Genomic DNA, 15259 nt, shown 5'->3' on the forward strand with positions numbered 1-15259 from the left:
TATCTTGCTGGGATCCTATGACCCCAGCTGACTTCCTGCCCTTTGGGCGGGGGGCTGGACTCGATGATCTTCTGTGGTCCTTTCCAGCCCTAATGTCTATGAATCTATGAACAGAGATAAGAGAGACTTCAGAAATGCCAAAGTGTGATTCAAGCTTAAGTGCCTAGCACCATATACAGAGAAAAGGAAGAGCATTAAGTGTCTCTAAAGAGTTAATTGAGTAAGCCCAAAGACATGGTGTTTGACTCGGATTAGTCAGTAGACTTCTCTATTCACTATTATTCAGACTATCTAGACCAGGCTGGGCAATTATTTGGGCTGGAGGGCCACAATGAGTTTTGGTGAGCTGCTGAGGGCCAGAGGGGATGGGGATGAGATGCCAATTAATCCTATCTGGCTGTTGCCAATAACCTTAGGAGGGATGCTCTGCTCTGCTGCAGCTGGGGCCAGGCCAGGCTGTGTAGCGTGCAGACTCCTCTGGCCCCCCACATCCCTTTCCCCCTGCCCAGCCTTCTGTTGACAATGTGGAGTCCTGGCAGTGTGGCTGCTGGCAGCTGAGCCCATGCAAGATGGGGGTGTGATGCAGTACACCAAGTGCTGTCCCGCCTGTCCACCATGGTGAGCTGCTTCTGCCACACCACACTGGGAAAGTTGGGGCAGCTGCCACTAACAAAGATTCACCTCCTAGTGGTGCATTGCATAGCCTGGCCCTAAATGTGGCAGAGCAGCATGGCATGGGGCACAGCCTTCCATCTTCAAGCTCTTGACTGTGTTCAGTGGGCCAGATGGGATCAATTGGTGGGCTAGATATGGTCTACTGGCTGTACTTTGCCCACCCCTGGTCTAGACCCATTTTTTTTGTGGTGAGGAATACAGTGGGTTTCTGCGGAGAGGTGTTTGAGAATATTCATCCTTATTTGCCCAATAGCTTGTTGGTTACAGCATTTTTCCAAGGTGTAGGAGACCTTCTAGGTTCCATCATCCTGAGGGGATTTCAACTTTATCTTCCACTTCCCTAGTGACTACCCTGACCACTAGCATATAGAGTAAGGTTTACTCTACCCCTTCTGTTGAAGCTGGACACTTGGGCAGGCAGGAATGCAAGAGCCACGGGGGCCAGATGAAGAACAAGCAAAATGGAGTCTGACACTGCACCCTTGTGGTTAGGGCACTGGCTCTGGCTGGGGGAGTCCTGGATTGCAGTCTGCAGCCATATATATATAGCCAAATTAAACAGCTAAGGAGTTGCACAGCAGGCCTGCTCCTACCATTCTTGAAATAAATGGCAAGGCTTCCTTTTATCCAAATGATGCAGGATTGTGTCAGCATGAGTCAAACTGACACTAATGAAAATGGCTGTTGGAAAGTAATGTTTGGCCTTTGTAACATTCCTCTATAGCAGGAGATATGGCCCTCTTCCTTGGATCTCTCAGGTGTATTTTCACAACACCTGCAGAAGCAGGACATCGGCTGTTGTTCACCTGCCTTACCTGTGGCAGGATAGGGTGTTATGTCTTGTGGCTGTATCAGAGCTTACTCTATAATTTTACTAACAGATTAGACAAGGATTTGTATAGGGTGGTTTGGAAAGAAGTGATCCTGTTTCTGGTCAGGGGTTAGACTAGATGGCCTCTGGCCTTCCAATCTTACTTTTCTATGATTCTATAATGGAACTGTTCCAAAATGTTACCAATAGGGATCCAGTTCATAACTGTTGTGGGATAGTCATCTGTTACATAGCCACATTGCAGGGAGTTATGTTAGTCATGAAATACTGGGTGTGTCTATATGAGATGTTTACTGCAGCTGCCTAATTAACTCCACAGTAAACATCTCGGCATCTACAAATGCAGCCCTATTAGGCCTCAGGACACTAATAAACTCCGTAGCAGGTTAGTACTTGTAAATACTTTTTTTACTCCATGGCAGCACACATGTAGGCACTGACCCAGCCGGCTGGGGCATGAGGCACTTCAGTGGAGGGGCTGCCTGCCAGCTAGTCCCACACTGGAGCACCCTCATGCCCCAGCTTGCTCCTCTGCAGCACATCGAGCCAGGTCAGCACGGTCCTTGGTTGGTAAGTTGTCTCCACCCCCCAGGTTCCCTGCTACCCAGAGCTGCTCCGCCTCAGCTCACTGTGCTGCAGTCCTGGGTATACATTCAAACAGCATGCCCAGGAGCAATAAACTTTGGCACAATATGCGCCAGTTAATTGTTTTCAATTAATTGCAAATGTAGACATGCCCACTTTGTACTAATAAGATACAGATCACTGAAGTAAAAGGGTTTACCATATGCCTGGGGCAGGAGAGGAACAAGTCCTGTTTTCAGTATTATTTGAATGGAATGTGTTTTATAAATAATGTCTGAATACTTAATAGTGTGTTAAAATTGTGATTCATCATTGCACCACTTGGTGCAATCCATTTCTATTAGGAAATGCATCTAGTGGTTTAATTGTTCAGTGATTGCACTGTTTAGACTTTCAGGTAAATTCATAAATATATATCAAAGCGCTTCATTTTTGATGCTGTTTCCCTGCAACGCTGCCTTGAATACTGCAATCCGATTCTTGCCAGCACAGGACAGTAGCTGGGGGAGAGGAGTAGGAAAAGGACAAATACTTAAGCCTTCCCCCAGGCAATAAAGCTCCTTGGAATAATTTGGGTATGTCCTCTCTTCTGGATTAAACTTAATGCAACAAGGAGAAATACCAATATTTAGAGCAAAATAAATGGCTGTGTCTGAATGTGTACAGGACAACTAAAAACATATGGCTAGCAGTTTAGCTCATTGGAAATGAGTCAAGGAACTGCACCTGGGCCCTGGCCCTTCTGCAGCCAGTGGAGGGTGGAACCTTTTTCCTGCCCTGGTTTTTTGGTCTTGGTTTGTTTGGACTCAGCCTTGACCCCCATTTAGAGCAGTGTGAAGCTGAGAACTGGTCATTGGCAGGGCTAATATTGAGTCCAAGGCATTACCAACTGGTAAAAGGAAACTCATCAATAAATGAGGGGGGGAAGTGAAAAGTCCTGAGATTTAACCACTGAAAAGTGGATGCTGCCTTTTGAAAGAAAAGCAGCCGGTGTGGAGGCGGAGCAAAGCTGCCACCTTTATTTTACTCCTCCTGCAGGAGCTACCTTGGGAGGTGCTCCTGTGCAGAAGAGTCTTTAATGCACGTTCTCTTCTCTTCCTGACATTTTCATGGGGTTTTGTTACTCTGGCCAGCATTTTCTTCCATTTCTTTTCAAAAGGCAGTCCCTCTTCTTTGAGGCTTTTCCTTGCAAAAGCCAGCTATGCATCTCTTAAGAGCTGGCAGAGGTAGAGCTTATTTAACCCAAGTGTGATTCAAAGTCCCAGGGGAGCTCTAGTATTTGCTATGGCATTATATTAACTACAATTCATCCAGCTTAAGACTTAGCTCCGGAGCCATTGGAGAGAGGGATGAAAAGGCGCAGTGCTTGCCTGAGTGAAAATAATTGCATCTTTTATACATGTGGTTCCCAGATTGCGTTGGTTTACTTGCTTTGGAGGCCTATTCGCAAGTATTTTTCTAAGGAGCCACTAATTTTAAAATGCCATTTAATTTTAAATAGATTCAGGTAGAATAAAAAAACCTGGGCAATTCTGCACACAGGAGTGTGAAGATGCACCATCTTGCGAGGATTGAGAAGCAGCACAATTTATGGTAGGAATTCCAAACCAACAGAAACACAAGGGGAATAAAGACCTATCCTCTCTTGGCTTTGAGTCTTGCAGCTTTTTTTTTCTATTTAATCAAGAAATATTCATTTTTGTAAATGTTAACAAATACAAGGCATCCAAAAACCCTGTTATGAAGAAGTCATGTCTACTTAACTGCAGTTATGCTAGTCAGCATGTTTTGCTTCAGGAAGAAAGTATGACTTAATGAGTATAGGACAGATGAAGACAAAGAATGGGGAAAAATGATCCTCAGACTGCAGAAACGTTGCTGATATTTTGAATCCAATTCTAAGTACCGCTGCCTTGCACTGGAGTCAGCAACTAAGCTATCTGAACTATGTGGAGATTTGGATTCTTAGCAGAGTTGATCTTAAAATATAAATACATGTTGTAGAAAACTGAGATATTTAAAGACATGATTCCATCTTGATTTGGGACGGAAAAACTGAAATCCTGGAACGGTTTTGTGAAATAACGTATTCTGAATTTTTTTCAATATTTATCATAATATTTCAGTTTGAATAGTTTTATTTCCACTTCAGTATTATAGAGTATACACATTGAAAAGTTTTGACTTGTGATGTTATAACTTATATGTCAAAATAAATAGGAACAAAATCTTCTGATTTGAACAAAATGAGCCATTTTGATTTTCCTTGAAAATTTAAATGGACGTGATACATTCCTGGAAAACTTTGCTTTAGTTGATTTGGCACTTTCCAGGGGAAGAATGTTCCATCAGTAAGCTTTCAGCTGGCTCTAATTATCACACCTCTTTTAGAGAAGGGGTATCCTGAGTGACTGCCATATAAGTGTTAATGAGGTAGGAAGCAGTCAGATACTTGTTTTGTTTGTTCTAAAAGCACATTGGTCCTGAGAGGGTCTGCAGTGGGAACAAAATGTCAGGAATTTTCCTTTCCCTGCCACCCTGAATACTCACTGTATAGGGGCATTAGCATGTTCCCTGCCAGTGCATTAGGTCTAACTACAGACACTCAAAAAGCCTGAGGCTGAATTGATTCAATCTTTGCAGGTTAGTCTAAGATGCAGAGATTGAACTGATAAGCAAGTGAATGAACAAACATTCACTTTTGAGTCTGGAAATGCAGCCACATGCCTGCAGTGGCTTAGGCCAGATGCTGGGAAGGTGCTAGAGCATGCTTCCCTGTTCAGCTGCAACACACAGCTTGAACCAAGGCTAACCTGCCCACCCTGGAACAGGGTAGGGGTTGCAGTGGAGGTACAAAGCATGCTACGATGCTGGGGGCCAGGGGAGGGCTGCAAGTTAACTTGAACCTTGGGGGGGATCTGGGACAGAAGTTCAATACATTGATTCAACCTAAATCAGTTAAGTCTAATATTATATCCATCCAGGGTTATCTTAAACTGGTTTTGGTCACTTTGAAAGCAGTGTATATGTTCTAAACTTCTGTTGGGTTACAGATTTGTATCAGTTTCTGATCACTTGTACTGGTTTATGTATAATTTCTGTGCCTAGCCCAGGTGGCTGAAGGAAAAGAAACCCTGGGTTTGAGTTGATGCCTAACTGCAATAGGTAGAGAAGTGGCTTGTGATGTGGTGTAAATAGTATTGTTTGTGGTCCACAAATGAAATGGAGAGGATACAATGCAATACACAAATGAGGTGACTTGGTGTAAATAAGTTATAGCTAAATAGGCAGAGAATGGGCCAGAGCGAAAGATGTTACTTAAACATAAACTTCGACAGATTGGGTTTTCAAAGGGGAATATGCTGTTTTATGTATTTAGCCATACTATATAATGACTACTATACTTTTCCTGAAATAAATATTGATTTTTGGGACAGTCTGTTTTTTTTTAATTCCTAATGTGAGAAAGCTTAAGTGGGGCTTTTTTTTTTTCCTAATGAGGGCTTCTTTTTCAGCACTGACAAAATCAGGCCCCTTTTTAAGGTGTTTTCAGTGAGATGCTAAGGAACTACTAGTTACTTTTTGAGCATATCAGTCAAGGTGCATCTAGTGGGGATCTTTTCAGTAGCTACTAATATAGCAGAGGAAGTTTATTCAAATAACTTTTATTTACCCCTGGAAAATCAATTATTTTATATCAGTAGAGGCTTTGGCATTTCCCTAAAAACTGTGCTTACCTCGAGGTCCAAACATATAGTCCACAAGTTCGTTTACTTCATGGTCTAAAGCCTTTAGCTGCTCCTAAAAAGGGAGAAAGGAAAAACTGTTGTTTTATACCTTCTGTGGAAAAAAAAGACTATAGAAAAGAATACACTTGCTGAGAGAGTCTTTTACTTGGAAGCATTTCCAAGGCACCCAAAGACTGACATCAATGCTTTAAAAATTAGAAGATGTCTCTGAAAACATGGAAGTACTAAGGCCTCTATTTTGCTGCAGATTTACAGAGTTCCCATTAGTGGAAATAGCATGCACCTACCAAAAGTAAAATGACTGCTACAGGAAATGAGCACAATGTAAGAGGGAGATTTGAAAAATGAAAATAAGCAGGTTTAATCTGTAACAGATAATTTTGCACAGGAAGCACACAGTACAGGTTTTCCTTGCTTTATGCTGTATGTGTTCCTGGAAAATGGCGCATCACTTGAATCTGCATACAGGGAACCCACTTTACAATGTAACAAATAGGGAGGGATAAGTTCCAAGACCTTGAATGTATTGACCCCCAGACCCATTTCTACCACTTTTAAAAGATGATTTTGGTACTTGCCAACAGCAGACAGTACACACAAGCACAGGGCACTATCATAGTGGGGATAGCAACTACAGAAATACATGTTTCAGAAAACGAGAGAAGCACAGATCCATACAGGAGACTATTTGGGTGTGCATCAGTCCCACAATGCACTGCACAAAGCAGCTGACTGTGGGCTTCCACCACACTGATCACATAAGAGTGAATGTATCTCACATATAATGAATTTTTGGTATAAAAAGGCTCATTGCATAAGAGTGAATTTGCATATACAAAACTTGCATAAAGCAAGGGAAACTTCTTGTGTTTTGGTTTTTTTATTTTGCTTTTTGATATATACCAGGCTGCCTGGGAATCTTGTGGCAGAGTTGGGGATTGAATCCTGATAACAAGAGATCCAGTCTGTCCCATTAAGTAAAATACACTCCTTTCCCATTTGCTGTTTTCTATATTTCCTTGCTGTGCAGTCTGATCCCTCAGCTGAACAATACCTAGCAACAGCCCACAATTGGTAAGGAGCAAGGAAACAGGAGCAAGGAAAAATGCCCTGTTCTCTGCAAATTCATTCCTGCCCTGAGAAAATAGAGCCACGCTGCGAATAGAGAAGTAGGCCACTGATCCATAGCTGTAGTACCCGATCTGGTGAAGGGGGAAGGGATATCGTAATAGATACACTTGCTCTTTTGAACACCTTGTCCCATTGCCCCCTCTCGCTTCCCCTAAGCATGCTTCCCTCTAGCTCCTGCTGCTTCTAAGGGTAAAGAGCTGCCAAGCAGCCAGCCAGCGAACCCCCTGCGGCAAGAGCCACATTTATATATTGGCAGGCTTGGATCCTGCCCTGTTGCCATAGCATTCTGCTCACCGTTACACAGAGCGCAGCGGTCCAGATTTGCTGAGGGAAAGCAACTCTCTAAGCTTATCCCTCTGCCATGGGGTATTTGCAATTCTTGGAGGCAGGCTCCTTGGGGATATTAAAAATAAATTGGCTGGTTAATGTGAAGACATCCATATTCCTCTCTGAGACCTCTCTTTCAGCCCTGAAGCAGAAGGGGACAGGTTTTTGCCACGCATGGGGTTCAGAAACAAATTTCCAGAATTCATCTGATCTCAGAAAAACAATTTTGATTCTGATTTTACAAACTAAAGAAAAGTCTCCAGCTGAAGAGAGAGAAAACAAAGGCTCAAAATAAGAAGACTCTCTCCCTCTCGGTATTTTGTTGCTGAGAGGTGTAGCCTTTGAGTGTCGGTGTTGGAGACGGGCATTGTTGCTGCAGAACAGGTATGGAGACCAGCAGTCTTTTTCGCCTTAACTGAGGTCAGAAGGTAGCTCCATCTTCAGGGCCATACAGGTCTTGGGATCTCTACTGACATTACCAGCAGTAGCAGATGTTATGGTCATTTTTTGTGAAATGAAGAACTGTCCTATACAACATTATCGGGACTAGTAAATTCGCTTCATGCAGGCCATCAAAGAGCCGTCACAGCTCCCACTATTTAGTGACCCAGATAAAAGTACTCTTTCACTATCCTGTTTCTGATCCATCCAGCCCCCTGTTATTTCAAATGTAAAAGTTTTATGGAAGGGAAGGTTTGGCCCACTTTCATTTGAGAAGTAGTTTCTGTCAGTGATCTGTGCATCTGCTAGTCTACCATGCCAACGAGGAGTTAGTGCAATTCAAGAACTGTTCCAGAAAATCGAATTTATCTTACTCTTGCTGATTCTGTTTAGATATTTCTTTAAATGCCTTGCTTGGATTTGTATGACTTATACTGATGGGTATACAAAGCAGCTTGGGCTCATGATTAGATTATGTAAACCATGCTTGCATATTGTGAAGAATATAAATTACATCTCCCTTTTTATACAGTTGTCCTGCAATTTAATGAAGATGGGTGACGAATGTAAAGCTTGCAATTAGTTGGATGAGAATAAAAATGACACTTTTGAAAGAGATCAGCTTGCTATCTACATGGCTTCCTTTTTTTTTTTTTCATTGATCAGCATGCATTTAACTATCTACACCTATAGAAAGGTCTATGATCAAGAGGGAGCATATCAAATAAAGAACAATCATAAGAGATCAATGTGTCTCTATCTAAATGCACTCAAAGAGCAACTGTGCATATATGTAGTATTTGGAGTTTTTTTTTCCCTTGGTATACAAGCCTCTTGAACGTCTGCGCATGTACATACACATGCACAAGGTTAATTAACTATCTATAGAAGCACAAAGAAAGATTACCAGCTGCTAAACTTACTAAAGGCCAGCTTAATGTATGTCAGGTACATCCAGCAGCAGCTTTCATTTACACAGGCTGTGTTAGAGTGGAAGTGGGGCCAAAAAGCAGAACAGAACAATTTGCTGCTCTGTTGGTGTCTGATGATTTATTACTCTGGAGCATTTCTAAGAATTAAAATATAAATGAAAATTTATCCTGCTCTACCTTTTGAAGGCTTTATAAAGATAATTAGGTTGCATCCTGTATTATCCTGTAAAAAGTCTGCATCAGCTCTGGCTAGAGAACAGGAATGATCTGACTTGAATGATATACTTGCGGATGGTCCTACTTTGAGCAGATGACCTCCTGAGGTCCCTTCCAATCCTAGTTTTCTATGTATCTAAGATCTCATTGATTTCTATAGAGACCACATGTAAAAATGTTCAGTTTTCTTAAAATACAATTAAAAATAGCTTACAACATACACACATGTTCCTTGTACTCATTTCTGTCAAATCATTCCTGTTTCTCATCAGCCAACCTGCTTGAACTGCCAGGGTAAAGATGAACATATGTTTTATTTATTTCCCACTACTTTACATAGCTCTGGCCTTGGCATTACCATCACTTCTAAGCGATTTAAGCCAAATTTTTTGACACATGCATGTGAAGGACAAATCCAGAATTATATGACCTCATGAGAACAGCTTAACTGTATGCAAAATCAAAGGTCAATATACAGTTTCAGATTCCTTATGTTGTATTTATCTTTTCAACAAAAGTAGAAATGAATGAGCATCAATAAAATGTGCTTATGTGAATATTATTTCCAAGCTGCTTGTACTTGGAACATTTCTGCAAGGTTGATTGCTATGGGAAAACAATCAATCTTATGCTCTGGCCCTATGTTCATATCTCCCTGTATTTGTTGCCTTTGTTTCCTAATAAGTATTCCTACGAGCAAAGCAAAAATAATCTGTATGCCACCCGAATAGTGTATATTTTTTCTGCACAGTTATCAAAATATTATCAATATGCCAATGAACTTTATTTGGCAAGCATTTCCCTGCCAGGGCAAACTGAAAAAAATGTTTAAGTAGCTAGGTCTTGAATTAATGGGGACACAAAGTGTTTTATTCTCCCATGGGACTGTCTGAATTCAAGTAAGGTAATGTTCATGATGACAACACGTAAAAACTCCCAGCTGTCTGTCAGGGAACTATTACCCTAAAGTGATTTGTGATTACTGATTAACATAGCTCACACACAGGGACCAAGTTCTGCTACGGTGTAAAACAGAGACGTACAAGTAACGTAAATCTAAGACTCCTTGATCTCAGCTTATCAGTGCCTGGAGCTGTCCTGTGGTGCTCAGCAATGATTCCCTGGCTGAGGGAGGAATGACCTTACTTACCACAGGGACCCCGTATTCATAACCATGTTGTCTGCACAGTGTAGTACCTAGAAAGAACCCTAGATTTCAAAAAATGTCTTATGGGGCTTGAACATTTTATTTTGCCATGACATTGCCTTGAACACAGAAGTATAAGACTGTCAAATAAATGTATGCAGTTTGGCGTGGGTATTCATGTGACTTAATGTTCTGCTTTCATGATCTTATTAGCTGACTTTCTGAAGAGATAGTAGACCCAGTTACTCATGCTTGTTACTGCCTGGTCAGCCGTGGAACCTTTTACATTAGACTTCTGCATGAGGGGAGCTTTTATAGCTCATGTAGTGTTTCAGAGCTCCAGCCTCGAGAAAGTACTGGATAATATGCAGTGAGGAACAACTTTGCATTGACGTGTGTGTTCCAGATTTATATTGCTATATATATTGCTATACTTCTTTACCATCTTCACCCTCTGTGTCCCATCCCTAAGCAGCATTGATATGGAGACACAAAGCCTTAAATCCTTAATTGAGTAAATCTCTTATTGAATCAAATATATTTGACTGCTATTACTTTTTTTTCTTTGTAATGTCCCCAGTTTAGTTAAGGATTTTTCCCTCCTTGATATCCAACATGATAATCTATGTAAGAGCCCCCCCAAAAAAGTTGGACTATGGATGAAATGTGAATTAGGTGTTGCTTTTATCATGTTTCATAACACAATTGAAATTGAAAGTCATGGCACTTAACATTTGATAAGAAAGCCCTATATTTTTTACATAATGCATAATTAATCTGTAGAAATCACTGACACAAAATTTCGTTGAGGCTAAGAGAAGGCTGATCTTCAGGAAAGAATTAGAAAATAACCCAGTTTATTAGATATCAGGGCAGAAGGGAGGGCTGCAGCAATGGAAACTGGACTGTAGGGACCTCTGGTCTTACTGGAGATGACAAATTCCATGCTACCATCTTCTGTGTTTATCTGACAAGATTTTAGCACTCTGACTGATGGCTATGATTAAGGACTAGTCTATCGTACAAAGGTATTGCAAGGATAACTATTTGGGCAAAACTTGCTAGTAGAGACACTTTTTCCATTTGTGACTGAAGTTATACTGGCAAAAGGATCTTTTTGTATTAACTGTATCTCTAAGAAGGAGGCTGCTAGTATAGTTATATTGTTATATGCCTCTCTTCTAACGGGCATAGCTGTGCTGACAAAACTTTATAGCATAGACCTAGTGTACCTTGTTCTAGACATGGCTGGAAGCAGGGGGAGAGGGATGGCAGAGAGGAAATGAAGGGATTTCTTTAGCTGAAATATCTGGTGTTCAGAGATGTGCATAAAATGTGTATAAATGTTATGTCCAAAGAACAAGCAGTCATATGTTTTTAAGTGTTCCTGTTTTGTACATGACAATCAGGGTAGCTAATAGACAAGATTACTCACTGCTTGTTCCATTCAAGAATTCTGGTACCATTTCAGAGGTACTAAGGAACAGAAAGGTTACATAGCATTTAACTGCAGATATAACTTGCTCTACTGCTTTTAATGTAATGGAAGTACTCCTGAGAGAGTGGCTGTTAGTCTGATTTGTTCAGTAAAGAATAGGAAGTACTGTTCCAGTGTTGTAAAGAAATAAGTGAATATCAGGGGGTATCAGTTATGTTTCCCTTTCTTTCTCTCTACTCCCTACCCAAATATTTCTCCAGTAAATTGTAAGCACTTCAAAAAGGGAAATATATCACTATTTGCACCAAAGGACTTCTAATAGTAATTGGACTTCAATAGTAATTGTCAATGTAACTGAGGACAGAACTGGCTTATATTTTTAAAATATTTCTAAAGGTGTTGGTGATTTTTGGGATATTTTATGGAAAAAAATTGCCCCTTTCCTTCTTAAAATTATTGACACACACTTTTTTTCCATATAAAAAGGGCAGTTCTTGTAAAAATGCTGGCTGATTATTTTTTTTAAACTTTTTCAAGCGGAAAATAACAGAAAGCATGTGCCCAACATGAAAGATCACTAACAACTAGACACAGATCACCAAACTTGCTGTTGCATAGACATTTCAGAGAATTCCTACCCTTACTGTAGGAATAGTTGAACTTAGAGGTAAAAAGTTATTCATTCCATTACCCACTTCTTGATCATCTCCGTCCATCTTGTTCACAAGTCTTGTCATAATTGTTCTGTGTTTATAGTGGTCAGAAACTGTCTATGTGAGTGTACGTATATTCTTATGGCATGTTTTTTCCATTTTATAAAGAAAAGGATTGCCAAGGCATCAGAGCTCACAATTTATCTGAGCTAAAGAAATTGATCAACAATAAAAAAAATAGGATGGAAGACGAGTAGAAGGATAAGTAGGGGCCTCAAATCTTGTAGTCAGAGATGGAATCAGTTTGTTCCATTCTACTCTTCTCCCTCAACACACATGTGTATGTCTTCAGGCTGAAATGACCCAAGTTAGTATTTTTGTAGCATAGAAGGCCAAACTAGAGAGCTTAATTTTTCAGTTAAGCCTTATTCTTGAATTGGTTTCAGAATTACAGAATGCTGCCTCTCTTCCTCTGACAGCAGCCTTCTCAACATAACTCTGAACTGTGCACTGTACACATACCCTCAATCTCTTTGTATACCTAGCTCAAAGTCACTGAATTTAATTCTAAGTAGCTCCCAGCATTTCCATCTCTATTTCCCTTCAGCATTCTCCCTCTAGCATTTGCAAGTGGTTCAGTAGATTGCTAATGTACTTGCATCACCCAAACACTAAATGAGATGTAAAAAATAGCCTTGTAAAGAGATGCAATATTTCAAAAAGCCTGCACTTAAAAAAATAAAAAATAAAGAGGGTGATTGCTTTGATTTACCTGAACTTATTAGAAATTTGATGTACATTTTTTTCAAATACTGGCATTCATTTTAGCTCAAAAGATAATGTTCACCATTTTTATGCTACTGTTAAACCTTCAGTGCGAATCTCAGGCTAAGCCTTAAATGAATCCTAGTTGCTGTATTGAATGTCAAGTCTTAATAGCCATTAACTGGGGCATTAATTGCCTGGTTATTTCACAGTGAAAATAACACTCTATTGGATCCACAGTGTTCTGTCTAGTATCTTATAGTATAGAAAAATAAATCTTCTATATGTTTTTTTTTCCCCTTTTAGAGTTTGTTTCATCATGCTGGAAGCCTTAGCATATTGGTGATCAAAGCAAGGCAACCCTATTCTGTGTAGTAGAAGCAAGGGCACACTTAGGATTATTCTGATATACTTCCACTAGGCCCAAAGAGTATACTATTACTCATACAAACTATGCAAATATGTGGTGAACAAATGCCCTGACTTCTCACAGGAGTGAGACTCTGCAAAAGTGCTGTCAGACACTCACACAGCTGAAATTGTGAAATATTGGATAGGACTTCACTGTCATCTAGGTAGAAGAACAAGCTGTAAGGAACTCCTTAGTATAACACAGCTGATGTGGGTTATCCTTTCTTAGAAAATAATTTCTATTTCCTTCTGCCCTGAATATAAAGGGAATATACTGCACAGTTTCTTTCTGCTGCCTTAAAGTTCTTCATTGTCACACAGTCCCATCCTCCCATTCCTTGTTTGAAACGGTCCATATCTTGCCAAAGTGTGTTGCAAAGAAGCAGTAAAACTCTTTCCTTTACATGAATATCCCCATTTCCTAGGGAAGTTACAAACTTGCCTTACTATGCAGAGATGCTCCTTGGATTAATAAATACTAAATTGTTATGCCTGGAATAACTATAAGAGCAATGGATTCAAACAACAGATCTTCCATGTCTGCAAACTTCTGTTTAAGACTCACTTGGAATTTAAGAAAACAGACCTGAATTCATAGTGGGTCTGGTCTGGTCAGGACTAAGTGCTACATCATGACTTTCACGTAACGAGTATTTTTCCTAGACTGTAATGCCAGAAGGGACCACTGTGATCATCTAAATTAGCCTCCCACATAAAACAGGCCATCAGGCATCCCTGAACTCATTTGCTGCTTGAACTAGGGTTCATTGTTTAGGAATAGCTACCTCCAGTTGATTTAAAAATAGCTAGTAATGGATAATTCACTACTTCCTGTGATACACTGTTCAGTGGCTAATTGTCCTTGCTGTTAGGTATTTGTGTTTATTTCTAGTCTGAATCTGTATACTTGAGAAGTGGCTTCAAGGCTAGTGAATTTCCACATCATCCCCTCTGGTATGTGCAGCTTCATAACCAGCATAAGGAGCAAATAATATGGTTGTCTGAGCCCCAGAGAGCTCCATTAAATAACTTCTTGCTCTCTGAGTATTATTTCACAACAGACAGATTATTACAGAAACAGCTGCCCACCGAAGACGAGAACTTCTGTTATACTCTCTAGGTCTTCTCCTCTTATGTAAGGCTGTAGAGCTCTCCTAAGAAGTTCAGTAAAGTAAAGTAGGCAGCTAAAGGGTCAGAGACAGGTGGTAGCAATGACTCGGGCTCAGTTTTCTTCCCTCTAAGAGAGATTTTGGCCATTTTAGTGGGTTTTCCCACTTCTTCCCTTCTCTATGTGCTCCGTAAAGTCAATGGGTGCTAGCGGGGAGTTGTCAATGATGTAACATCATCATTTAATTCTGAAGAAGTGGTGGTCTATTCAGAGGAGAGTAGGCATTTAAATAGTTATGTTGATTTTTAAGGTTTATCAGGATCAGCACCATAAAACTCCAGGTTGACTCTAAAACCCACCCAAGAATTTAAGTAAATCCCTGGGTTGGGTTTGGCAGCTCAAATTGATCTTTGCTGCCACAGCTGGACTTCTAGCTATACTCAGTAACTATTTAATTCTCCTAGCTTTGTCTGCACTACACTACAATCACAGCAATGAACTGTGGGGTAGACATGCCCTTAACATCAGCCAAATTCAAACTAGCCCTTAACTAGGGTTGCAGGCTCCTTACATGTTTTTCATGCATGTCATAGAATCTGTTGGAAATTAAGGACATGACAACTTTCTGCTTTCCTAGCACAAGATCTTAGGGAAGGGTAGAACATGGTCTCTAGTGTTATTGAAACCATCATATTTTGGGATAGGTGGCAGATTAGGGGGCAGGGAAGAAGACAACCAAAGATTTGAACATCTACTTTTAAGCATTTCATAGATTTCATAGACATTAGGGCTGGAAGGGACCTCGGGAGATCATCGAGTCCAGCCCCCTGCCCAAAGGGCAGGAAGTCA

General features: G+C 40.5%; 1 protein-coding gene across 1 annotated transcript in view; it reads right to left on the reverse strand.

The window, feature by feature from the left end:
• The window catches only part of ELOVL2 (ELOVL fatty acid elongase 2), a 78634-nt gene that overhangs the window by 31959 nt on the left and 31416 nt on the right, over positions 1–15259 (reverse strand). Inside the window, exon 2 of the mRNA XM_019543236.1 lies at positions 5830–5893. Within this exon, the coding sequence (XP_019398781.1) occupies positions 5830–5893 (64 nt within the window). The remainder of the gene's footprint in view (positions 1–5829; positions 5894–15259) is intronic.

Source organism: Crocodylus porosus, unplaced genomic scaffold, assembly GCF_001723895.1.
Source record: "Crocodylus porosus isolate Cpor-Errol unplaced genomic scaffold, CroPor_comp1, whole genome shotgun sequence".
Lineage (NCBI taxonomy): Eukaryota > Metazoa > Chordata > Crocodylia > Crocodylidae > Crocodylus > Crocodylus porosus.